Consider the following 26,864-nt stretch of genomic DNA (forward strand, 5'->3'; position numbering starts at 1 on the left):
CTTCATTTAAAGCCTCAATGAGGTGAATAATTAAAAGGATGAAGTATAACAATAGACCTTGAACTCCAAGCTATCTCCAGCGAGGCAGAGCTCTCCAAGATGTCATTTGGCCTTAGAAGTAGCCAAAGAGAACATACTTTGTGTGTTCTGGCTACACTTTTTGTCATTAACGCAGGCTTATTAGCCCATAAACTCACAGTTGCTTGCAAGAGCAGAGTACTTTGTTTTTCAGTAGGCCTGGAAGTTAATTCGTTTTCCCAGCTTTATTACTCCACCCGGTCAAATAACGGGCCGGAGCTGCTAGTCAACTGGAACCAAGCAAGGCCCAGAGAATTCTCACTGCACTTTTCATGACTCTTTACCAGGCCCATAAATCAATAGCCAGCAAATTACTTTCTACTCCAGCTCTTCTCAGTCACCAACAGCAATCCTAAATTGCCCTATAAATCGATGCACAGAGCCAGAGTTCAACCCTGGGGGCCCCAAAAGGATAAGGATGCAGCTTGGTTCAAATACATATGCCAACCTTTGGGGAGGCAACTGTAAACATGCTTCCCCATGGGGAGTTCTCCTTGATGGCTGTCACGTCTGGAGAGATTACATGGCCTTAACACCACGGCTGATCAAGAACCCATAAATATGACCTTAAGGCAAAGCTCAGCGTCACTGTCTCTGCCCTAACACATATCCCATATCAGATGTGTGTGTACAAACAGCCCATTGCACCTTTGGGGAAGAGATGCAGTTTGCTCTGGCATCCTGGGCCTCATACCCCTCTGCTGTAAAGGGTGGGATGGAATGGCTGTCTGCCTAACACACTCCTCTACAGATGCTGTGAAAGGAAGTATATGAAAGTAAACTAAGGGCTCTCACCAAGCATGTTATTAGCTGTGGTGCGTGCAGACAGAACTTCAGAGGTCCCTGTGTTGCTGTCCTGGTTGGAGTGCATCCGCCAGGGAATTCACTTAGCTGTATTTCAGCAGGTTCCTTCGGGATGAGAGGCTGTCTCATATACACACGATGTTAGCGAATCCTCTGAAGGTCCCCAGTGGTAACATTGTGGGGTAAGGATTTTGTAAAGGAACTGCTCAGTGCAACAAAAGTAAGTCTCCTCACAGGACTGCAGGCTGGGAACTTGCTGCTTTGTTCAATTGCATCACAAGAGGTGGGGTGGGGAGTGGGAAGGGGGACTCCCACCTTCAAACAAGGTGTGTGTGGAGTGTGGCTCCATCCCATAATACGCTCGGTAACCCAGTCAACCCTATCCTGGCCGCTTTAGTGCAATGGGGTTCTATGGCAGACGATATGGGTAAGATGCCAGACCATGGAACATGCTGACAGACATGAGAGCCATTATGCACACACACCATATATCTGGCTCAATGCAACCCAAAATAATTCTCCAAAATGGCAAGCAGGATACAGAAAACGGCAAAGCAAATGAATGGCTTTAAAGAAAACCCATTCTTTAAGCAGTGAATTTAGAGCTAGAACTGGCTGATTTCCCTGGACACCAGCATCCTCTGTATATCAACAAAACTGGTACAGCAAAGGCAATGTCAGTATAGCCTCCCACATCCTGCTCTGCGAACAGGCGACAGCTTTGCTCTGGAGGGAACGCTTCCCAAGCCAGGTTGTCTGAGTGGACCATTCAATTAAAAAAAAAAAAAAAAAGCCCGAAATAAAACCACCATTTTTGCAGGACCCACAAAAACAATGTGTGAGCTCCCTCTGCTGACTCTGAGGTACCACAAAACAGACAGCTCCCAGTGCTGAAATGACTGGTACATGAATGAAGGAGTCAGACAATCATCACCTTTTGTCTCCACTATCAGAAACACAGAGGGAGAGTAGCTGGGGGAATAGGCACCAGTACTACAGAAAAGGAAGGAGGAAGATCCATGAAGGAAAAATATGTCAACTGACAATATCCTTATATAGAGTCTCTCTAGAAATGCCAGCCAGCCAGGTGTATGTCTGGATTCCCAACACATTCCACAACCCTTCCCAAAGGATTCACCCAGCAAGGAGGTTTGCTGTTGCCTCTAGCATTTGCTCTCTGATTGCACTCCAGGAAATCAGGAGAAACCCAGATCAGAACCAAGCTAGTGCCCCTACCTCAGACTCCAATGCCACCTGGAGAACAGAACTGTGTTATCCCAGCCAGGACTCTCTCAAACAAGGCTGAACAGAGATTTCTACCCTTTCCTGAAAGCTGTGGTATTAACCCAGTCTATAGATTACATGGGCTCTAGCAAAGCAATCAGGGGAAAAAAATAATCCATCAATTGCTCCTGCTCCCAATGTAGGCCTAAATGAAAGCTCCTGTGAAAGGCTGGCAGGAAATCAGCAGAAATAAAACATTTAGTTTCCAATATTTTGGTTGGTAGAGCAGATCACCTGTTTCTTTGAGGGATCAGTCCTGCAAGGTCCCCAGCACTACGATGCCAATCCAGGAAAGTGTATTTAAAACACATGCCCAACTTTAAGTAGGTGAATAGTCCCATATAACCACTTAGGCACGTGCGTAAGTGCTTTGCTGAATAAAGATCAATGTGCTCAGAACCATGCAGGATTAAGCGGCATGGTCTGTATGATGTTTCCCGTTCTTCACCTTGGTTGAGATGGTTGTCTCTGTCTTGGAAGCAAGCAGTCTGTCTGTCCATCCTCAGGATATCCCCAGCTAGCCACCTCATCACAGTCAGATGCCAGAAGCTAGTTTGCTGCAGAGGCCAGGGTCTCTGTTAGTCTCAGGGCATGTCAAAATTATGTCGCCTTAAGTTGACACACAGACACCGCAGGAATCCGTTCAGTTGCGCGTGTCTACGCTACGCTCCTTGTGTCGGTGGCACACGCCCACAGCAGCAGCACTTACTGACCCAGAGAGCCGTGCATCACGAGCAGCTCTCCCACTGCAACTCTAGCGCAGGGTGTCTCGGGAAGGGCTTGCACCATTCAAAGCACAGGGGGAAAGGGGAGGAGATGATATTCTGTGATCATACCAAGAGGTACATTTGCAGAGGATCGCATGCAGGGACCTTGTAAAAGCGGCATGTCTTTGGCTCCGCACCAGAACCACTGCTCTGGGCAGCGGAGTTGAAAACAGCGACCAGAGCGGTCACAATGGGCATTGTGGGACAGCTCCTGGAGGCCAGGTAAGTCAACATAAGCAATGTAGTGTCTACATTACGCCTCTCTCCAGCCTCTCATGGAGGTGGAGTAATTAAGTCGACATAGCAGGCAAGTGACATCAGTGGGAGGAACATCGTAGTGCAGACATTGACATTACAATGTCGACATAAAGCAGTTTACGTCGACTTAACTCTGTAGCGCGTACCAGGCCTCAGTCTCAGCCACGTCTGCATAACTAAAGGATTACAGCAGGGAGGGGAGAGCTCCTAGGGAAAGAGCTATCCAAGAAGGGCCTGGGTCCAGGGATTTATCAATAGCCATCGGGCCCTTGGCTTTTCCTCTGACTACCTAGATTATTTTTCCCCCATCTGATTGTCTCCTCCCAAAAGTTCCAAAGCAGACGCCACATACAGTATGTCAAGTATCAGAGACTGTGAAGAATGTTTTCTACAGGGAAGATTGATTGGGCTTGTTTAACATCAGTTTCACCCATCATTACTCTGGTCACCAGCTGTTCCCAAGCAATGGCGGGGAAAAAAAATCTCACCAATGCAAGGGGTTTATTTTGGGGTTTGGGAGGGAAGAGAGAATTAAAAGCTGGAGTGAGACTCCTTCATCTGATGGTTCCTTGACCCCGAGTAAGGCCCCAGCATATGCACAGCGCCAATTATAATCAGATCCCATAGCAACCCTGCCAGGGATCTCTGTTTTTTAAGTGAAAGATGAACTCCGATTGGGGACCCACTCAGAAGCAAACTGTGTGACACGGATGGCGTCAGGTAGTCACCCTGACAAGCGTAGCCTATTATTCAAGAGCAGGTCCTCTGTGGATTGGCCCCAGTGCAGCTGACAAGGGGGCACAGCAAGATGGCAGCCCAGCGGAACATCCCTTTGCATAATGACCTGATTAGAAATCACTGGCATGATATGGCAACAGCCCCTGGGTCAGATGGCAGCAGCTGTGCTCCCTGCTGGGCTGAAGCAGCTGAAAAGGACTTGAGCTCAAATATACCATCTACAGCACCCATCCAAGACATGAGCTTTACAGATGGCACATTCGGGAATGGCCCAGCCACCACTGCCACCCAGCTACCTCTGGGGTGGGACACAGCACGCACACTACACCGGTGTCATAAGCTGGCCTTGTCAGAGAGGCCTAAAGGAGTTAGGTACTCAACTCTCACTGAGCTGGGTGCCTAACTCTCTTGGGGCCTTTGAAAAACCAAGCCACACACAACAGGGGAAGTGAGATCCAACTTCTCCAGGTGAAACTGCAGCATTTTCAGCAGCACACAATTAGCCAGCTGGGAATTTGACCAGGGCACTAGGCTTAGTGACTCTACTCTTGCAAAAATGTCATTGGAATTTACACGAACACAAACGCTCCGAGGCCTGCTCTCACCCCAGAATGGTACCTACATCCACAGAGTGCCCCCGGCACTATGCTAAATGACTGACTCTGAGAAGAGAATGCCATCTACCAAATCATCTGCTTAGGAGCTCTGCACACTTCTGAGTTCAAGAGATCTGGCAACATCAGACACTGAAAAGTTTTCAGACCAGTGCGTGCAGCCACTAAGCTAGACAGAGTGAAGAGCTGGAAGCAGATCATAGCCTCAACTAGGCATTTCCTGGATTTTGTTAGTTTGTGTCACACCCACAGCTGCATTTATTTTCTAAACATATACTTGTGGGTTAGCAACAACAGCCCTATAGAAACACAGTGTGACCTTCATACCTACGGGAAAGCGCTCGCCTACCAGATTTCTTGAAAGGTAACTTTGGAAGCCTTTCAAATGTGACAAGCATAAGTGATGATTTGGGGGGGGGGGGAAATGAGAGAAACCTCCAAGTTGTTTTGACTAGCTAGCCAGCTGGCACTGTTCCTATAGAGACAGGACCTGCAATCATATCAGAGTGCTGAGGAGTGAGACTAAGCACATAGGCAATTTGCATAGCAGTATTTGGCCATGTTGCATCTAAGACTTTAAGAAAAAAATAAAATAAAATAAGATAAAAACCACACACAAGCTTAAACATTAATATTGCTTTACTGGTTTTTCACATGCAGGGCGAGATGTTCCAAACAATGCATTAGCAAGAATAAGCGTGCATCTAAAAAAACCCACTCAGCATATTAAACTGAAATGGAAGAGTAAGTATGCCACTGAAAATCACACTGGCAACGCTGAGGTAAAATCATTTGAGTGCAATTTGACTTCCATCGCATCTGGTTTCCCAGACATTTCAGAGGTGGAAAGGGGGGACAGAAATATATTTTTGTAAAGAAACTTCCTCAAGCTTTTACAAATCCAGAGATGCATCAAGCTGACAATAAACTTGCCTCAGCTGTTTAAGACTGGACTCATCCTTCTAGCATTTTTTCTGTCTATTAATTGTATTTATTAGTTTCCTAACATATTTGGGCCAAATCAAATAGCAAGCGCCTGCAACGTTTGAACATGCAGTCTCCGCACAGGCAAAACTCCCACTGGAGTCCGGGCAAAGATGGCAAGCTGCAGCCCATAAGCCATTTTATAGTCTCCAGATATCCCTATGGAGGTCCCATCAGGTGATCCTGCCAAGGTGCCAGCCAAGCCAAAAGGAAAATAAAGCCACTGGTCCTGGCATCGTTGGTGGGGAGGGGGGCAAGCGAGTGAAAGGGAATAGGCAGAGAGAACGAGCAGGATTCTTAACCTTGGTCAAGGGGCAGGAATCAGAAACACTCACCCTAGCTTGAAGAGGGGAACCGATCAACCCATTGTAGCCAATCAGCCCTGCCACAACCTGCACTGCTTCACTGCTTTTAGCCAGTCTGCCCAATAAGTCTGGTTGGAAATTTGTCACCTGGGTTTTTCCCTTTAAATATCAGAAGCGATTCACAGCGACTTGTAAAGAGAGAGCGCGCGCACATGCGTGAGAAAGTGTAAAAATCACTGTCATGGTCAGAAGCATCCATTGCTCTAGTCCCACCCGCCAGAGCCCATCTCCACTGGGGTACCCAGTCCCAAAGCATGATGATGGCTTCTATTTCCAGCAGGCTTTGCATTTATGGCTAACAATGACCAACTGAACAGCCTGATGCAATGCCGGTTGGGAAGTTAGCGGAAGAGAAGCCAGCCATGGGAAATGGAACGGCCAGTGGAGTAGGGAATCTGACAGCTGAGCTGCATGGGAGGGGATAGGGGGCGTCCTAGCAGAGGACAGGCATGTGACAAGGTGGGATAGGCTTATTAATAACTATTTGTGTTGTTTATGTGATATCAGCAGGGGAGCAGTGTGACGATGTGACTCAGCAGGGAGGGGGGAGTGTTGACCTGGGAATGTGCCCTGGGGATGGGAGACCTGAGAGCCTGTCACCTGAGCCAGGAGGGGGAGGGGGAGGCGACACCTCTGCCCAGGAATATGGACGGAGGCTGCAGCAGGGAACCTGCTGGGTGAGTTTAGTTTTCAGTTTGGGGCTGGGGAGAGGAACACAGGGAACCCCAGGGCTGGGGTCTAAGCTCCCTGCTCCCCCAGAAGGACGTGATTGAGGGGTCCTGGTTGTACCCACAAGCTCTGTTGTGGACTGTGTCCCTGTTGTCCAATAAACCTTCTGTTTTACTGGCTGGCTGAGAGTCTCAGTGGATCCCAGGAAGAGGGGTGCAGGGCCTGGACTCCCCCACACTCCGTGACAACTGGTGGCAGCGGTGGGATGTACTGCACCCCGTGAACGGCGCTTCCTGCAGTAAGTGACTGGGGAACAGTAAAACGAAGGGGAATTGACAGGGACCTGGCGTGCTGAAGATTCAGAGAGAGACGGTTTCGGGGGGCGATTAACCCCTGGGAATGTGTGACCAGAGAGAAGGACTTTTGCAGTAACAGGGTCCCCCGGGGGATTGCAGCGAGCGGTCCCAGGGGCGGAGGAGTCTGTAGCTCGACCCTGGCAAAGAGGTGGTGACCTCAAGAAGGACTGGCACACTAAGGGCTTTTCCTGGAAACCGTGGAAAGCTGCCCAGCCTGCGAGTGGCCAGCAGGGAGATGTACGCTAAACGCCTTAAGAGCGACCTGGTGGAGCTGTGCAGGCAGAGGGGGCTGCGCATCGGGAGGTCCACCAAAGAACAGCTGATTGCCCAGTTGGAGGAGAGGGATCGCTTGGATGACCCGATCCCTGTCCCTGAGGGAAGCCGCCCGGCAGACGCAGCATGGGCCCTGGGGCCTGACCGGGCTGGGAGGGGTCAGACTGCTGCCGAGGACATCCCGAGACCCTTCCTACCTATGCCTGGGGGAGGGCTTGGGGGAAGTCCAGCGAATACCGAGGGCACCCTGACCCCGGCAGCCAGCAGGGGATCCTCCCGGCGGAGCTCCCCATCCCTGGAGCGGATGCGGCTGGAATGGGAGAGGGAGATGAAAATGAGGGAGCTAGAGGATCATGAAAAACAGCGTCAACATGAGGAGAAACAACGTCAACATGAGCAGGAGGAGAAGGAGAGGGAGCGTCAGGAGAAGGAGAAACAAAGACAGCATGAACTGGAGCTGGCCAGGCTGAGGAGCAGTGGGGCCCCGGCTGTGGTGAGTGAGGGGGGACCCAAGACTGCAAGGAACTTTGATAAGTGCTTCCTGGCTCAGCGGAAGGAGGGGGAGGACATAGATAGCTTCCTGACGGCCTTTGAGAATGCCTGCGAGATGCACAGGGTTGACCCTGCAGACAGGCTCCAGTTTCTTACCCCCTTACTGGACCCCAAAGCCGTGGAGGTGTACAGCCAGATGACAGGGCCGGAGGCAGGGGACTATGAACTGTTCAAACAGGCCCTGCTCCGTGAGTTTGGGCTGACCCCCGAGGGCGTCCTAGCAGAGGACAGGCATGTGACAAGGTGGGATAGGCTTATTAATAACTATTTGTGTTGTTTATGTGATATCAGCAGGGGAGCAGTAGTCACAGAAACAACATTTGAGGATCACAACATCAGACTTGATGGCCTGCTGCTGATTTACTGGTTGCAAATGTCGCCGGGGGGGGGGGGGGGGGGAGAGGGAGATATTCCCTTCTCTAGGGTAGTTGTTACTCTTATTGTTTGCACTGCATGTGGTAAGAAGATACTAATAATCTGCAGGTAAATTTTGTGGCACACACACACAGACAAGCACTGAAATACTGAGGTGCAAACAAAGTAATATTCATTCTAGTGTATGTGATTCTCACCACAGGGATCCATCTAAAGAAAGACAGCACGTTAGGACAGATTTTCAAAGCTAGGCAAATTAACTTGCACATATAGACTTCTTTGGCTGCCTAAATCACGTGTACATACAACCAAAGAACAAACACCAGACAGGTATTGCATGAGTAAGTGACCTGTGAGACAGGATGGTCCAGGGGTTCACGTGGTAGCCATGGACTTCAGGGGCCTGGGTTCAGTTCCTTGCTGCAGCACAGATCTCATGGGTGACCTTAACCATGTCACTTGCTCTCTCTGTGCCTCAGTGCCCCATTCGTACAATGGAGAGAATTGCCCTGCCCTGGGTGTTGTAAGGCACGTGCATAAGGGCCATATGAATACTTGGAAAAAGAAAAGGAGTACTTGTGGCACCTTAGAGACTAACCAATTTATTTGAGCATAAGCTTTCGTGAGCTACAGCTCACTTCATCAGTATGCATCCGATGAAGTGAGCTGTAACTCACGAAAGCTTATGCTCAAATAAATTGGTTAGTCTCTAAGGTGCCACAAGTACTCCTTTTCTTTTTGCGAATACAGACTAACACGGCTGTTACTCTGAAACCTGTCATGAATACTTGGATCACTCCTGGAATGCTGCATGCAGTTCTGGACACCCCATCTCAAAAAGACCCCAAACCATTAGAACTGGGAAAGGTTCAGAGAAGAGCAACAAAAATGATGAAGGGGACAGAACAGCTCCCGTATGAGGAGAGATCAAAAAGACTGGGACTGCTCAGCCTGGAAAAGAAAGGACTAAGGGGGACATGAGTGAGGTCTACAAAGTCATGAATGGGGTGGAGAAAGTGACTAAGGAAGTGTGATTTACCCCTTCGCAGAACACAAGAACCAGGGGGCACCCGATGAAATTAACAGGCAGCAGGTTTCAAACAAACAAAAGGAAGTATTTCTTCACGCAACACAAAGGTCACCCTATGGAACTCATAGCCAGGGGATGTTGAGAAGGCCAAAACTATAACGAGGCTCAAAAAAAAGAACTAGAGAAGTTAATGGAGGATAGGTACATCAATGGACACTAAGATGGTCAGGGACACAACTGCATGCTCTGGGTGTCCCTAGCCTCTGACTGCCAGAAGCTGGGACTCGATGACAGGGGATGGATCACTTGATGATTACCGGTTCTGGTCATTGCTTCTGAAGCACCTGCCATTGGCCACTGTTGAACAGGATACTGGGCTAGGTGGACCATTGGTCTGACCCAGTATGGCTGTTCTTATATAGACAGATGGCCATCTAAAGGCAAACACCTGATGTGAGTGCACACAGCAGTGCTCACCTGGTTTCAAAAATCTGACTCATGAGGCATTTAAGATCAACTAAATGCATCTGTTTCCACCTCACCGAGTAGCATTTCCCATCTCTTGGGCACCTACCCACTCCTCTTTGATGATTGCAGTCTTGGGTCTGCAAGGGAGATGAAAGAGGGCCTTCTGGTTAAAGCAGGGGATTAGAGCTCTGTTAGTGACCAGCTGCACCATCTTGAGCAAGTCTTGACTGCTCTGTGCCTCAGTTTCCCTTCTTTCATAGTGGGACGATGATAAATACTGAAAGGCTTAATGTTTGCAAAGCACTTGGAGACCCTCAGATGGCAGGGCACCATGGAATCATTATTATAAGAAAGAGGGATCCATATAGTATCAGCACACAAGAAACTTCCCATCATTCAAGAAAAACGACAACACACCACTGCCCAACCTCCCAACACATTCTCTCTTAAAAAAAAAAAAAAACACACAGTGCAATTAATTTCCATTGATTTTTTCCAACCCGAAGCCCAAAACGGCAGAGTCAAAAGGTTAATGCTGCGTGACAAAGGTCAGCAGCAGTTTGGGGAGGGAGGCGAAAGGGAGGCTTTGTGGTCTCAGACAGCGGCTGGCTGTGCCCCCCTACTCCACTTGAGAAATGTAAAGTGATGGCGATTGCAGGAAGAAAGAGGATTGAGAGCCCTACTTAAGCCCCGAGTCTTTGTGGCTTACAATAGACCCTCCCTTGACTCATTAATCGTGTGTTCCATGGACAGCGTGCCTCAAAGAGCAGCAGATGACACATGTCCAGCTGCCATCGTTGCCCCCATCTCAAGGTAATGGGGCAGGGGCAGGTGCTCTTAGCGCCCTCTGCTCGAGACTAATATATTCTGCCTCCTTGTCTTCTCCCTTTCATCTCCTCCAACAGGCCACACTGACAACTGTAAATGAGATTAGACTTCAGGGTATGGGACAGATGCAGAGCCCCCTCTGTGCGGTATCAAATGAGCTCTCCCAGCTTTTAAGTTTCTTTCCCCCTTTTACAAGCCCAATCTTGGTCGGGAAAGAGGAAAAATCCTCTAGCTCCGATCTGGACAGATGAAGCTAGACCCTGCTTTTTGGGGCTGATCCACAGCCCCTTGATATCAGCAAGAGTCATCCATTGACACCACTAGGCTTTGGATCAGATCCTTAGTCCACATTAAAAAATATATATATATACATACCCTGCCCCCCTCCACCCAGGGGTGTTTCGTAGTTTATATTATATCCCACAAGGTTCTGCTTGTTGACACACTGCACTTAATAGGGACAGTTGTTACAATTAGGATTGGCCAAAATATGTTTAGTGTTAAAGGGACAGCAACAATTTGACATCTAGCCAACGTTTTAAAGGAGTTAAAAGTAGTTTTAGAAAATATTCTGCATCTCCTTGAGCCCCTCGTCAGTTTCTGCAGTTTGATAACCACCATTTTTTTCTTCCCCATCCCTGTTGCCTTGTGTAAAACCCACATAAAGAAGGGGAAAGAAGTGATTTTACAGGGCAAACGGAAAAATTGGCCATGCATGGCCAATACCTCAAATTAAGCTATCTTGCTGGTTTTGCTAAACACAGCCAGTAGACGTTTCCTAGAACAAGAGTAGGAGAAAATAATTCATACTAAAGTGCGATTTTTAACTCAATAGTGTCCACATGAACAAACTGGAATCACTCTATAGCATGGGAAATAGATAGTGTTAACTGTGTTAAAGGCTACACTGAGAAAGGGGTCACTGTTAAAATAAAGATAATTTACTTGAAAAATAACTCTTTGCCCGAGTTACCACCAACTTTGATCAGTGGGCCCAATTCTGCAAAGTACTTTTCACCTTCAATCATTCAGGATCCAGGCCTATAGCCAAAAGGACTTAAAAGTCTCATTGACTTTCCCTTGTCTATGCGGTTGGTTTTTGCATTGCACTCATCAAAGCTAGCCTAGTCACTTTCACTTTCAGGCTGTAGTCCTTTTTCTCATGCACTAGCACAGGACTGTTATGTTTGCATCTCCACAACTGCAGGGAAATGGCCCTTTCCAAGAAAGCAACCTATTCCTTCTCATAAGGCAAACAGCAAGGACTTCACTGCAAGCAGCTTTTAACCATGGCTCTGAAATGGCAGCAAACTGGGCTCAGCTGCATCTGTTCCTAACACTATTGTCATCAATTTAACTTTCCCTAGCACTGACAAGAATGCATCATCTGATCTGTGGTATGTCTGCAGAGTTCTTACTGAGCTCCAGCTTCCCATTAGCTGCCCACACATCTCCTGAGATTCTCAGTAAACTCTTTTTCTCTGATACCATCACACCCACATCGAAATTTCACGGAAGAATCCATGCCTTCTCAGACAGCTGCAACAAAAATGCAGTCCAGACTCAAAGGCAGATGAACCAAAGTGATGGGGTAGCAAAGGCTGTCTATTTAAAGCAAATACCCTGCTGTCACCCACAGACACTGACCAAGGTGTGGGGAGGGGGAGGTGGGTACTTAGACACGGGAACCCATCCCATGAACCGATCCTTGGCAGCTTAGACACGGAGGCCAGGACAAAATTACTCCAGCTTTTGGAACCTGATCAATGAGCTGCTGAAAAACCCACACCCTCCCCGCTAGGGGAACAGCATAAACGTGGGTCTGTTGTGACAATAAACATTGCACATTTCTATAGCCCACTTTCATCAGAAGATTTCAAAGCACTTTATCACAGCGATTAAGTTTCACTCATCCCCGAAATGGGGATAATTGGGGCACAGAAAAGTTGAGTAATTTGCCCAAGGCCACAGAATAAGCCTGTGGCAAAGCTGGGGATAGAACCCAGGAGTCCTGACTCACAGTCTTCTAATTTAACCACCAGGCAAAGCTGCCTCCACATGGGAATTGGGAAACACCCTTTCCCTCTTTCTGTGAGAGAGAGAATTAACCGGGGTGTTATTTATGCAAGGCAAAAGACAATGGCCACATTTGCCTTCATGCTGCCAAGACCTGCCCCCCAAAAGCTGTCTCTCTGCCCCACCTGCAATGTAATCCATCTCAACGGTTAGCAAGAAATGAGTCCTCTCCAAATGAAAAGCAAGAGATTTTAGAGAGGAAAAGAGCAGCCCTTGCTTTGCTCAGAGTTAGGATTTTAAATGGAAACAAATGTGTGAAATGTTCAAACACGGCCTGAGCCCCATGGGAAGTGGCAGATGCAGAGCTAAAGTGTGCGTGGTCGGGGGCGTTTAAGAGCACAATAAATAAATGTACAAATCCATATAAAAGTAACCAATGAGTTACTACTGGCTAAGGGCCATGGCCCCAAAATGAAAATGCACCACAGATATATTCTGTTGAATAGGAGCTGCAACACTGAAAATCTGTCTGTTTGCTCAGCCCCACTGAAGTCCAGGGAAGTTTTGCCATTGGTTTCAATAAGCCCAGGATTTCGCCCTGGGCATGGTATATTAAAACCTCACAGAAGAGCAGGCAGTTCTGAACCCACCTGTTCTCCAGGCTTTATTTATTTTACTTGTTTAAAACAGAAATTGCACAACTCTCATCTCCAGGATTTTCAGACTGGCTGCCTAGGGTGCAATTCACCCTTCTGCAGGGGGCGGTGTGGATCACTGGCAGTGATCAGCGAGACCAACCAGAGCCAGTTGCACATTTTCCATCCAAACAAACATATAGATCTTATATTTAACACAAATGGTTTCTGATTAAATGGAAATTTTTGCCAAAAAGTTTCTGTTTTCATGTTTGGGTGTTTTACAAAAAAAAAAAAAGCCAACCCCCAAATTTTGTACTTTTAAACTGAGAAATGTCCAGTTATCCCAGGGAAACTCCCAAATTTAAAAGACCTTTTTTTCAATAAAAATGAAAAATATTTTATCAAAAATTCTTGGGGGAGGGAGAGCAATCATCTTCCAACCAGCTCTAATCACCACATTTATCCTCACGGTAGTTCCATCGCCCTAGCAGCCAGAGCCTGGATTACAGCCTGTGAATTCTCAAGGGCTCCCACACTCACTCTCCAGGGCTTTCACCTGCTCTCCTCCTCCCCAGCTGTTCTCTTTCACCACAAGACTGACTGGAGAGACCTGCATGGTTCAGCTGACAGGGAGTAAGGACGGTAATACTATGAGCCAAGTATCAGAGCGGTAACAGCACAGGACTTCCAGGAAGACCGGTCCTCCCTTTATGTTAATGCACACAAAATCCTTGGGCACCTGTTTTGCCCTCCAGGCAAACACACAGAAGGAATTGGGTTTAGCACTTTACAGCAGAGCTGCATGTTTCAGTGCATCTGTGTTCTCTAGCCAGTGCCGCAGAAATCCCTTATATTGACCTCATGTTTCACACAGATTCCAGTTGGCATTAAACAAAACACACTCCTTTCTTGGTGCAGTGAATTTCTGGATACGGGGAATGTGTTTCATGACAAACAGCATCTCACTATTCATTGCTAAGCTAATGGGTTTTCTGTCTTACTGATATAATGCTGAAGGAAGACGTCTGCTTTTTGCTTTTGCCCACAGGCAACAAAGGCTGTATTGATTTACTCAGAACTTGGGACTGGTTTTTCGTGGGTTGCATTCTCTTTGATAATAAAGCCTTATTGACAGGGCTTAAATTTCAATTGCAGCCCTAATTCAAATGTGGCTAATTATGAGAGATTTTGATTTACAGTCTGTTTGCCTTGTCATTAGGGAAATGTACCACAAATCCAACTGCCATCAAGCCATTTTTAAAACATGACACTTCTGCTGTTCAGTCAAGATCTCTGCACCCACTTAGACCCTGCCGATTCTTCTCTGAGCCCAAGTCAGCTACAAGCCAAAAGCCCCATCCTGCAAGGATTCAAGGACTTCAGTGCGGCGTCAGGGAGCTTGCAGGATCTGCCCCAAAGTAAAACAAAATTTTGAAACAGAGAAGAATTCAGAATGGTTGAAACAAACATTCAAGCGCAACTAACAACTGATTCCTATTGCAACCCCGGCCTTCTGAATGGGAGCAATCCATGTTAATACATAGAACGCTAACAAATTAAAACATACTACAGAGATTTAAATATGATTGACCATTTCAATAATCTAGTTACTACGCCTCCCATCACCAGCTGGCTATGGTGCAGCACACGGACAAATGCTACTCAACCTAGATTTATGGATTAATAATAGAGCATGGCTTAGTGGGTTATAAATGGACACTCGTCATGGCTAGCAGCCAGAATATTTACTGAATGATAACCGGACACCTCTGGCCACAAGGGCATCCCTCTGAGGAGACTGTACCACAGCCTTTGGTTTTGTAGTTTATTCACATTCAGGATCAGGGTTATTGCCTCATAAAGCAGTGGAGAAATCTCATCAGAACTTTAGTGCTGCTAGAATGATGCCAATGTAAGAGGAACCGCTCCCTTACACAAGGTGATAGTCACACACACAAGTCTATGGCATTAAGAGCCATAGTTTACAATTTCATTTACACAGTGCTTCAGTTTAGAAGCAAGTCAAGGAGGTAACCCTAAAAAAATCTACTTAGCATTTCATGGTGCTAGATGGAAGGAATGCCACAAAGCAAGCATACTAGTTATAGCGTCTAAAATTATAATCCACGCTCCAAATTGATAATCTGGAGTGTGGATTATAATTTTAGATGATAAAACTAGCATCTACATCAGTGGAGCTACACCAGTTTACACCAGCTGAGGATTTGGTTCCTATACATTTAGTTGACAAAATTATGGATTTCACTGTGGAAACAGATGCACGTGTTTTTTGGGTTTTTTTTACTTTTAAAATTAAAGGAGCAGGTTCTCTGCTGGCAGAAACTGAAGGAGCTCAAAGAATGTAGCAATCATTAGGAAGGTGCTGGATTGACAGCCTTGGAAAGTAAGGTCTCCTAGCCCGAGAACAGGTGCAGCACAATTGCTAGCAATGCAGGCGTGCACGCACGCACACACACACACACACACACCCTCAGCTCTGACCTGGGGGAGATCACCTCTATGGATGGCCGGGTAATTCAGTCTCCAGGGCCCATTCAAACCCTTGGCTGCGCTAATGGCACTGCCTATGGGGATGGGGGGCAGGTAACTGCAGTGGTGGTGCCTATGAGGCAGACGCCAACGCGCTGGGGTCTGGATCGAGGCGAAACTCGTTTCACATGGGCCACCCATTAAAGCCCTCGTCTGAGAATGTACGCAGCACAGCGCGGAGGGGAAAGTCTAACGCACACAGGAAAGCAAGCTAGTGTTAGAGGTTCCCTCACCAAAAGCAGGATGATAAAATATAGGAATTGTTCACATACCTGATCAAACAGAGCTTTCCAGTGCTGATAGGTAAGAGGCAATGCATAAAGGAGGAAAAAAGGAAAAAAAGGTATAAGCAATTATACTAGAATGCAATTCATTCTGGGAATATACTTTAACAGGCAAATAATGGAATGATCTAGTGGTCTAAGCATGGGATAGGGAGCCAGGAATTCCTGCCATCTAATCCTGCCTCTCACAGTAACTCGCTGCGAGGTGTTGGGCTAGTCATACCTTCTCTGTGCCTCGTGACCCGATCTGGAAAATGGGGATAATAATGTTAGCATCTCCATGCAGAGGGGAGGTGTTGTGAGGCTTAATGCCTCTGCAGTGCTTCAGGGGTGTCAAGTGCCAAGGGTTTGCCCAGTAAACCCCGTGATATCAGCTGTGCAATTAAGAGAACCATGCAGGAGTTACCTGAGAATCCCCTCTCTACATACAGAGTCAGGTGCGTATTTACATACAGTTAGGTGCACACAGCTGTTGTAGCTTTCAAGTGCTTTGGGAACACTAAACGAGCCAATCCTTGGCTACATTTTACATTTTGCAAAACCTCAGATCTAAAGCGCTCACCACCGCATTCCCCATCAGGCTCACAATCCATCAGAACACAGGAAGCCTGAGCAACAGACAGCTCCCCAGTAGGACTTTCAAACCTGACATAACAGCGTCTCATTCCTATGGGGCATTGTGAAAAGGAAGAAGTTGCCAGGTGGCAATGTGAGGGTGACACGGTAACCCAGCGAGTTCTAGGGTCCCTATAAGAATTAGTCCCAGGATAGTATTTGAAAGTCCACTCATGCCTATCTTGCCAGCTGGCTACCCCAGCACAACACTCCTGATTTGTGTCTCCCTCACTTACTTATGAAAGCAAGCTGAGAAAGATAATCAGCACCAGATTTCACACAAGCAAAATGCATCTGCTGTTACATGCAGAGTAGAGCTCTGGTTAAAGTCTTAACTATTGAGTAAGGAATATTTCCCTCCAGTCAATTTTGGAGCTTTGCCTAGTATGCCTACCTAGTGGAGAGACCGTGGTTTACATATTAATTCACTGAATTTCCATGGAATTAGTTAAGCTGTTGTTCGAGTGGATATTCATGTATAAACTCCCAGTTGTCCCTGTAAATCTGCCCAATGCTTTAATGTTTTACGATATTTTAAATCCTGGCTTTGTTTAATGTCACTCCGAGTGCTGTAAGACAACAGTGGTGCCATTCCCTTGAAGCCAAGGCTGTGGCAGCATAACCTCCTTTGTATACATGTTCCCCCCCCCTTTTTTTTTTTTTTTTAAGTGATTAGCATTGTATAAGAATCGACTGTGTGTCAGTTCTTGGCAGACAAGCCAGTGAGTGTATCTCAAGTTTCCAATAAAAAAAAAAAAAAAGAGAGAGAGAGAAATATCAGATCCCAGTTTGGCCTTGGGCATGCTCCTAACAAAATGGTTTTAATTTTCAGAGGGTATCCTGCAGCCTCCTAGTCCCAACTTGAAATTCACTGACTGATCGCATGGGGGAGGGGGACTGTCACAACATCTTCTGTAGCATTCTATTTACAGATTGCACATAAATGATTCCTGACACTTCTACATCATCAGCAAAATAAGCCTCACCACCAGGCTTCCAGGTTGGTGTATGTTATCTCCATTTTACTGATGGGGAAACTGAGGCACAACACTTTTAAAAAGTCTGCTCCAACTCCAGCTGAAGTCAATAGAAAGATCTCAGAATGATTTCTACGGGAGCTGGAGTGGGCTTTATGTGACTTGCCCAAGGTCACACGGCAAGTTAGTGGCAGTGCCAGGATTACAATCCAGATCCCACCCAGCTGTGTGCTTTTACCTTGAGGACATTCTTCCTCTCCCATTCCTAGAGTCCACTCTGGCCCAGTTCTCAGCACTTTCAACATCTGTTGACATTAAAACCATAGTGAAGCTGCTGAGCACACTGCAGGATTAATGACTGGATTCTACAGCAGGCTGGAGTAGCTCAAAGGCATTGCTTGCTTCTCTCTCTTCATAGCAGTAAGGAAACCAGAACACTCTTTCTTAAAGGCCAGCCAAGCAGCTACAGTACTTACCAAAGAGACCCCAAAAACATGATTCTGTATAAATAAGTGTTGGGAGACTTAGGGCCCTAATTATATATGCTCCATCCAAGCTCTCATGTAATGTTACACATGGGAATTCGCCGCTGACCACATATAGTGCTAAAACCCAGAAACAAACTCAGTTCTCCCAGCTAACAATACCTGGTTTATTACCCTCTGGGAAAGAAATCCAATACAAAACCAGTATCTACGTGCTTCTAGAAGGATGGACCTATGAGGACAGAAAACATTCAGAATTTGGTCACTTCTCTCTGTGACCCTGGGCAAGTCACCCCTTGAATGTTATAGCTATACAGGGTGGTCATTTTATATGTTTTGTATTTATAAATGTTATTTCATTTTCATTCTTGCTGATGCCCCAAAAGCCTTGGTGGAGGGCACTTGAAAATAAATGTATTAATTATTATTATTATACTTCTCTGCTTCAGCTTCCTCCATCTGTCATTAGGTAGATTCTTTGCCTACCTTACCTAAGAGACATTGCAATGGTTAGATTGGCCATGATCACGATTTCCTCATGCACCCAAAACTCCCAGCTAAGTAATTCAGCATACAAGGAGTGAATGTTCATCTGGTGCATGGAAAATGCAAGATTGGCCCATTAATGTTTGTAAAGCACTTTTATACAGGGAAAATCCACACAACAATTCAGCATTTACATTGAGGAGTTCATATGAAGAGCATCAGATTCTGCCTGTGGAGAGCACTGGTGTCTCCCAAGTCACTTGGAGCAGGGGGTGAGCAAATGGGGACAATAACCTGCCAAGAAACAGCAGGACTGTAAAAATAGAATACATGATATTGGTAGTGCAGACTGAGACCTAAATAACATATGACTCTTTGCCCTTAGGGCCTGATCCAGCACCCATTGAAGTCCATGTGAGTCTTTCCATGGATTACTATCAGCACTGGATCAGGTCCTCACACAGCAGCTTTCATCTTAGGCTCTCCAAATACTTCAACACTTCACTGCCCATCTCTACTTCTAGAAGATTCAAAGCATCAAGACCACTTGGTAGCCCGGTATCAGCATTCTGCACTGGGATACGGGAAACTTGGGTTGGAATTCCAGTACCAGGTCCCGCACTCCACAGGTCAACATGGGTCATCAAAGCTAAATGGGTAGACTGAGGTGTCTTGTGCTTCATTAATAAATAAACAAACTAACTGTTCACAGGCTGGGGGATGCACAGCAAGATGGGGAGGCAGGGAGAGTTCACAAGGGTCTAGGGCAGGGGTGGGCAACCTTTTTGGGCCGAGGGCCAAATCTGGGTGGGGAAATTGCATGCAGGGCCATGAATGTAGGGCTGGGGCAGGGGTGTGGGAGGGGGTGTGGGAAGGGGTGTGGAGGAAGTGGCTCAGGGCAAGGGTTTGGGGCAAAGGAGGGGTGCGGGGGTGTACAAGGGGGCTCAGAAAAGGGGGTTGGGGTGCAGGAGAGGGTGTGGAATGCAGGAGGGGGTTCAGGGCAGGGGTATAGGGTGTGGCAGGGGGCTGGGGAGCAGGAGGGGTTCAGGGTGCAGGAGGGGGCTCAGGGCAGGGGTGCAGGGTTCCCTGTTCCCAGCCAATTGGAGCTGCGGGGGGAGGTACCCACAAGTGAGGGTAGCATGCGGAGCCCTCTGTCCCCCACCCGCAGGGCCACAGGGATGTGGTGTCAGCCGCTTCCAGGAGCGGCACGGGGCCCACCATGCCACAGGGGTGGCAATCCCATGGGCGGCAATCCCATGGGCAGGATCCAAAGCCCTGATGGGCCGAATCCGGCGCCATAGCTTGCCCACGCCTGGTCTAGGGGGTTCCGATGGAGATATGAAAGGCTCCTGGGAAATATATGTTTTTTTCCTCCAGCACTTCTCTGTACTGCTGCTTAATGCTTCAGACATTTCGAAAGGGTCTGCTAATCTTCCTCCCATTGATGCTAATGAGAGTTACTCAAGCACCGATGGCATATCAGCCCCCTCAATTTGACCAGTTGGTTTTTGCATCAGAAACAGGATAATTAGAAGCCTAACTGTAGCACCATCAGTGGAACACCTCGGTCAGAGAAACGAACAGCTCTGTAGGTGCTTAGCTGGCTGCATACTTTCCCCAGTATGAATGCAATCATCATCATGTAGTGATTAATCTTTTACTATCCATGGGTTAAGAGAGCTACAGGATCCCTAAATCTTCTTCTGAACCATTGAAGGGAAGGGGGAGAGATGGGTTCTCAGACTTATAAACACAGAGATGCTGCTCTTGGTAAATAAGAAGTTCGCTGTTTAAGAATCTTTAGAGATTAAGGTTTACAACTAAATTAGGCTGCTTACCAGGACTCAGGTTGAAATCTAAGGCAGCGTGTGCACACAGTGAAAATGAAAGAACATCAGATCACACACCTTGAACATGGACCATGTGGCGCTTGTTATAAAGTTCTCCAAAAATTATTGTAGGGACAAGGCCCTTGATAATATTCTTGAAGCACAAACAACCTTGGAGTGGCAGAAAATATTTATGATAGCTGTGGGTTTAAGTAAACCCACCAACACTTAACTTCTGTTGGATTCTAGGTGGCAAAAATGCACAGTATAAAGTAAGCATGGTAACAGAAGAGACGAATGTTTGTAAAGGATTTTAAGATGAAAAAAAGCCTAAAATGGGGATTTTCAAGGGAACCAAAGTGGAGTTAACTACAGGGCTCCTGCTGAAAGTCAATGGGAGCTGATTTCAGAGCAGAAGCCCTGTTAGTCTGTATCCACAAAAAGAAAAGGAGTGTTTGTGGCACCTTAAAGATTAACAAATGTATCTGAGCATAAGCTTTCGTGAGCTACAGCTCAGCCCCCTTTGGATTCCCGGTCTCAATGTATGTAGATTATAAGCGTTTAGGGGCAGGGACCATGTCCTCACACATCTGTGAAGCAGCCAGCTTGCTGCTGGCACCACAGAAATATCACCCTAGAAATCCCCCCTTCCCAGCTTTATTTGTTGGGGAAAGATTTGGCTCGAGGCAGAAAGTCATTGGAAATGCTCTTCTGCCCCTTGATTTCACCGGTGGCTTATGTGGCTAAGGGATATGGAGAGTGGGGGGCAATTCAAAAGGGGTTTGGGAGAGGCGGGGGGCTCTATTCTTGCTGAAGTTCAGCTATAAATAGCTTGATCCGATTAAAACCGCTGAGGGGGGCGGGGGGGGGGAAGCAAATGAAACTTACATCCTCTGTGGCCATAGGCAAGACATCCTCCGACTCCAAAACCTCTATTTCTTCTGCTTCGGAGCTGGCAGCCACGGCAGGGGAAGAGCTGGCGCGAGCCTCCGGCCGCCTGTCTCCCATGCTTGGAAACAGCCCCGCGGATCTTTACAGCAATTAAAACTAGCGGGTGCCTGGCAAACTTTCAAACCGGGCCGAGCTTCGCCTCCCCCGTCAGGGCTCCTGCAGCCGGGGCGATCCTGGCAGGGAGCCTCCCGGGCGCGCAAGCAGGAGCCGTCCCGCAGACATGCCGGTGCCAGCGGCTGCTGCCCGTCTGCTGCGGCTCCGGACCGGGCAGGTGCCCCCCGCCGGCTCCGTCGGGAAAGACTTGGCCCCCTGGGAACCCCGCCGCCGCGCCCGCGGTCCTGCCCGGCGCCCCGCACTCCGCATAGGGCCCGCCGGTCATGGCCAGCCGGCCGCCCGGAGCCCTCGCCGCCCGGAGCCAGCACCTGCGCGCCACGCGGGGAGCCAGCTGCGCTGTGGCCGCGGAGCCGGCTCGGCCGGGCGGCGATCTCCTCCTCCGCTTTCGGGGGGGAGAGGGGGGGGAGCGGCGCCTCCTCCGGAGCCTGGGGAGGCAGAGCCCAGAATTGCAAATCAGGGAGCAGGGCGTTCAAAGAGCCGGGGGGGAGGGGGGCGGCGGCGGCTCCGGGCGCGGGGGGGAGGGAGGCTGCGACAAGGGCGCGGCGCGGTCTCCCGGCCCGGCGGGCAAGTCGCGGGAGAGACAAGTTTTTGCAGCCAAGCGCCAGGGATCGCGGCCGGGCGGGCGGGCGGCAAAGTGCACGTGGGAGCCCAGAGCCGCGCGGCCGGCGCAGCGCCAGGTAGGACCAGGTCCTGGGGGTCCTGACCCCGCCCTAAAACTACCCCAGGCTCCCAGCCCCACGACAACCCCCTTCCCCCCCCCCCCAGCCCTGGGCTCACCCCCCGCCAACCCTCCAGACCCGGGCTCCCAGCCCCACGACAACCCCCCTCCCCCCCCAACCCTCCAGACCCGGGCTCACGGCCCCACGGCAACCCCCAGGCTCACCCCCCCCCCGCAGCAACCCCCCTGTCCCCCGGCAACCCCCCGGCCCCAGGCTCACCCCCCTGTCCCCCGGCAACCCCCAGGCTCACCCCCCCCCGCAGCAACCCCCCCGGCCCCAGGCTCACAGCCCCCCGGCAACCCCCCTGCCCCCCGGCAACCCCCCGGCCCCAGGCTCACCCCCCTGTCCCACGGCAACCCCCCGGCTCACCCCCCCCCCGCCCTCCCCCAGCAACCCCCCGGCCCCAGGCTCACAGCCCCCCGGCAACGCCCCGGGCTCCCCCCTACCCGGCTCACCCAGCCCCACGGCAACCCCCCCAGCCCCAGGCTCACCTCTGCCCTCCCCGGGCCCCACGGCAGCCCCCCTTGGCCCAGGCTCACCAGTCCCCTCCACCGGCGCTACCCCGGCCCCTGAGGATACTCCAGCCCGCTGCGCTACCCGCTCCGGGAGGAGGCTCCCACAGGTGCGCACCTGCCTGGCTGGCGCTGCGCTGAACCGCTCCCTGCTGGCGTGGGGAGGGGCCCGACCCCGACCCGCACCCCGGGCCTTTATTTCTGCAGGGCCTGAGGCGGCTGAGCGCGCTGCCCGCCCTTCCCCGGCAGGGCGAGGGTCCCGGGGCGCCCGGAGGCAGCCGCAGGCGGAGCGGGCTGGGCTGTGGATCGTCCATCGCCCTGCAAAAGGGCCGCGTCCCCCTTGAGCCTCCACCCACAGCCCCGCGCCCAGCACCTCCTCCAGGGCCAGGCTGCGGGGAGGTCACTGAGCCCCGCTCGGCAGCCGAACCTCGCCCTCGCCTTTGCGCAGGGAGAAGTAGAAGGTCGCCAGGCAGCCTGGCTACCCTGGGCCCAGGCAGCGGCGGAGAGAGCCCGCTGTCGGCATCCCTCGGCCCCCCCCTTACTGTCTTGCAAACTTCTTCCTCCGTCCTAACAGCCACCTCTTCCTCCTGACCCTGACAGCTGTACTGTCCCTAGCCCCAGCAACCAGCCCATAGGTTCCCTTCTCTGAGCCCTGCTGACCTCCACTATGCCCCTCTAGGAGCAGCCCCTGCTCCCTTTTCTCTGCCCTTCTGATGCTGGATGGGTTTTAACATTAAACCCCTTTCCACCTTCCCTTTGCTGAGCAACTGGAAACAGGGGGCAAGCTGCAGTTAATAGTTTCCCTATTATTTTTAATCAAGGCTCCCACCTTGGGCAGGCCAGTGAACTTCCTCCTTCTCAGGATTCTTTCTAATCCTGCACTGTAAGAATTTGCCCCCATCTCACAGATATGGAGATGTAAACCTTAGCCATCTGGGGTTCGGATTAGAAACTTCAGGAAACCCTGATTGGAAGAGAAAGCCAGCAAGTTTGGTGTATTCCAATCAAAATACAGCGCTAACCTATTCTCAAAGAGGAGGTTATGCAATGTAGCGCTACTAAGCCACAGGGTGAAAATGGCTTAGCTTCCCACTTCAGTTACAGCCTGAAATTGAGAGTCAAAACTCCAGAGCCTGCCTGGGGAAACCCAGCAGACCAGTGATAGCCAGGAAGAGGTGATGAGTCAAGTATCCTTCCTTGAAAACAAGGAAGGACAGAATGGCCCAGAAGCTGGTAATGGGACCTAGAACTTTTCACTTCTCAGCCACTATTTCTACCCAGACCGGGTTTGCAGAAGCTAGAAGAGTTTTCCCATTCAGGAGCTGTGTGATGACATGTGAAACAAAAGGGTGGCATCCAAGTGGTAAATAGCAGATGGGAGTCCACAACCCCAAATCCCAGCACAGAAGGCACTCAGAGAAGGCAAGGGCAGAGATCTGGGACCCAGTGTCTTGCTGTCTGTGTATACAAGGCATGCACTGCATGCTTGACTGTTGTGCATTGTCCCACGGGCTGGTTGTGACCTATGGGCTGATTCCATCGGGCCCCCAGGGAGGTCCTGCTGCACTGAGGATGCTATTCTGGACCACAAAAGCATAGAGTGAGTTGTTGCCTGCCTTACTAATTTAGATGACTGTTTCCCACACTCCACAACCTGGCAGCTCTGCCTGGTAATATAATAATTACAACATAGAATGTGGAATTGTGGATTACTGCTGAGGATACAGAGTATGTAGGTACTTCAGAGGAACATTTTCAAGACCCCATAAAGGAAGCCTTGAGAATATCAAGCATGATTTGCCTTTGCCGCTTTTTATTCATTTGTATTGCAGTCTTTGTGATGTCTGGTATTCCAAGCAAAATAGTATTCGGTTCTACCCACTACATATAAAGCAGCTGAAAAGGTCAGTTAACATGCAATAAAAAGCTCTAGGGGTGGAAACCTACCCACATATGACACAAAAAAGTTTTCTAAACCTTCTGTAGCAAATCAAAACAGCTTGTTAATGGGACTTCTTTCAGCTCACAAAATCCCAAAGTGCTTTTACAAACCTTAGCCTCGATCCTGCAACTGGCGCTGAATGCACAGACCTGTGTAGAGCAGGCCTCAGACTGCATCCACCACTAAAATGCAGCAGCCTCTAGAATTAAACAGATGTTTAGGGCAGGAAGTGAAGAACACTGCTTCCGGCTGAAACTTCAGGAGGAATTTAGATAGAATGTATTTACCCCAAGATAGAACTGGGCCAGGACAGTGAGGTTAACCCCTTGTACTTTAATGAGAAGTGCCAGCAGAACTTGCCTGACCACATGTGGTTAGGACTTGGGTTTTACATTTCACTCCAAAGATGGCACAACATCCCACCTAACTCTGTGATGGGATGTTCATTTTGTGCTGAATAGGCTGGATACCACAAGCCACTTCTCTCAGTGCCTAGGTGTTTAGAAGTGGACTCCTGTCCAAGTATTGCCTAGACCTGACCATATTTAGTTTTAGAAAGACAAGGTGGGTGAGGTAATATATTTTATTGGACGAACTCTTGACGTGAAGAAGAGCTCTGTGTAGCTTGAAAGCTTGTCTCTTTCACCTACAGAAGTTGGTCCAATAAAAGATAGCACCTCCCCCATCTTGTCTCTCTAATATCCTGGGACCAACACGACTACACCACCACTGAAAACGAGTTATTTAGCTTTGTCATCAGATGGGATCACAACACAAGTTGGCATGGCTTATTCAAAAATAACAGATCTGCCTGAAATAGAGACCAGATAGTATCTGAAGGTTAATTGCCAACATAAAACGAAGTCATGCTTATAATTAATTCTGAACTGACAGGCTTTCAGATAGGAGGGTCAAAGCTAAGAGGTAAAGAATGTCTCTCTAAGGAAGATGAATCAAAATCCTTTCCCAATTACTTTGCACCAAATCCTTCCATAGGAAATTCAGAGATAAAAATGGATATGGGGGAAAAGTCATGTTTCTGGTCAATCAAATGAAACTATGAGGAACACAAATGTGCTGCTGTTAGGAGTCTGTGATCTGACATGGAACATGACTGGGCCATAGCCTCTCCCAGCCCACCTACAGCTATCCTAACAATTATTTCTACCTTGCAATATTTCAACTTTAAGCACTTCCTTCCTTTCTTCCCTCAGTCGGAGAATGTCATATGCTGACCACCTCCTGTATCATCATCCAAGCATCTTGAAGTGCTTTCCAGATGATTAACAACTCCATGGGAGGTCGGCATTATTATATGGATTTTACAAAGGAAACAGAGACATTGGGGCGTGGCCAAGTGGATCAGTGGCAGAGCTGGAAATAGATGACTCCCAACTGCCAGCTCTAGGCACTAAACCACTCTGCTTCCCTAACCCAGAGAGGAGGACTGGATTTGGATAAGGGTAGGATAGCAATTCTGCTCTTCTTCATCTGCAAAATTTACCTTCTCCAAAATGGCGGGATTCTTTGGCAGTTTGGAAAACAATAAATGGTGCTTTTCACATTCAATGCCTTGTATAAACATTAGGCAATTTTTTTTTTTTTTTTTTTAAAGATAGCATTTCCACAGCTCCCTAACCATACTGAACAGAACAAAATAAAACAGAAGAAACATGGCTCTGGCTTCTTGTGTTTCCTTTTTCTTGCTACAGGATCTTTTACAGTTTTGAGAGGTTTCTGAGTTCAGTTAAATTCCCCTCATTATTCACTGGTTCGGAAATAAATTTCTTTCCCTCCCTGGTTTTACTGTAGCTCAGATCTCATTTTAAATGGCACTGTAACAATTCTGACAGCTTCCCTTAGATGTTTTTTCAAGGTCTGAGCTACTGCAGAGTATGATGTAAGTACAGGCCCCAAAGCCCTTTTTTTCTTCTTCCTGAGGCAATTGAGTTATGTTTTAAGTTGAAATATTAGACCAACTGCAGTAGTAGTAGAAAAATGGTTGAACTAACGATGGTTTAACTCCAATATTTGTATTATTTAGCTGTTGAGCCCATTGTAAAGTTATCTGGAAATTTTTAAGCTGTTGATACATTTAAAATGCCTTCTGTCTATCTTATCTCTAGGCAAAAACTAATAGAAGGTCTTTAACAATTACAGAGCTAAAAGAAAAGGAACCAACTGAGTTGAGACTCTTGATTTTAAAATAATATCCACAGAGAAAGCAATAAAGTACTTGTGATAACTTGTGAAATGTTCATCCTTATGAAGTTGTATTAAGGCTTTTAGGGTAGTATTTTCAA

At 48.4% G+C, this 26,864-nt stretch overlaps 1 protein-coding gene and 1 long non-coding RNA gene across 2 annotated transcripts in view; one reads left to right on the top strand and one right to left on the bottom strand.

Annotated features, from left to right (window-relative positions):
• RHBDL3 (rhomboid like 3) overlaps nt 1-22,085 on the bottom strand; it is a 132,139-nt gene extending 110,054 nt beyond the window's left edge. The window contains exons 1-2 of the mRNA XM_073310419.1: nt 21,212-22,085; nt 15,920-15,943 (exon numbers count right to left, since the gene is read on the bottom strand). Of these exons, the coding sequence (XP_073166520.1) occupies nt 15,920-15,943; nt 21,212-21,331 (144 nt within the window). The 5' untranslated portion in view covers nt 21,332-22,085. The remainder of the gene's footprint in view (nt 1-15,919; nt 15,944-21,211) is intronic.
• On the top strand, nt 21,896-26,175 carry LOC140897606 (uncharacterized). Its single transcript, XR_012154758.1, has 2 exons — nt 21,896-22,065; nt 25,776-26,175. It is a non-coding gene; the product is annotated as an uncharacterized lncRNA (long non-coding RNA).
• The last annotated feature ends 689 nt before the right edge of the window (nt 26,176-26,864 follow it).

The sequence above is a fragment of the Lepidochelys kempii genome, chromosome 14 (assembly GCF_965140265.1).
Source record: "Lepidochelys kempii isolate rLepKem1 chromosome 14, rLepKem1.hap2, whole genome shotgun sequence".
NCBI classification, from domain to species: Eukaryota; Metazoa; Chordata; order Testudines; family Cheloniidae; genus Lepidochelys; species Lepidochelys kempii.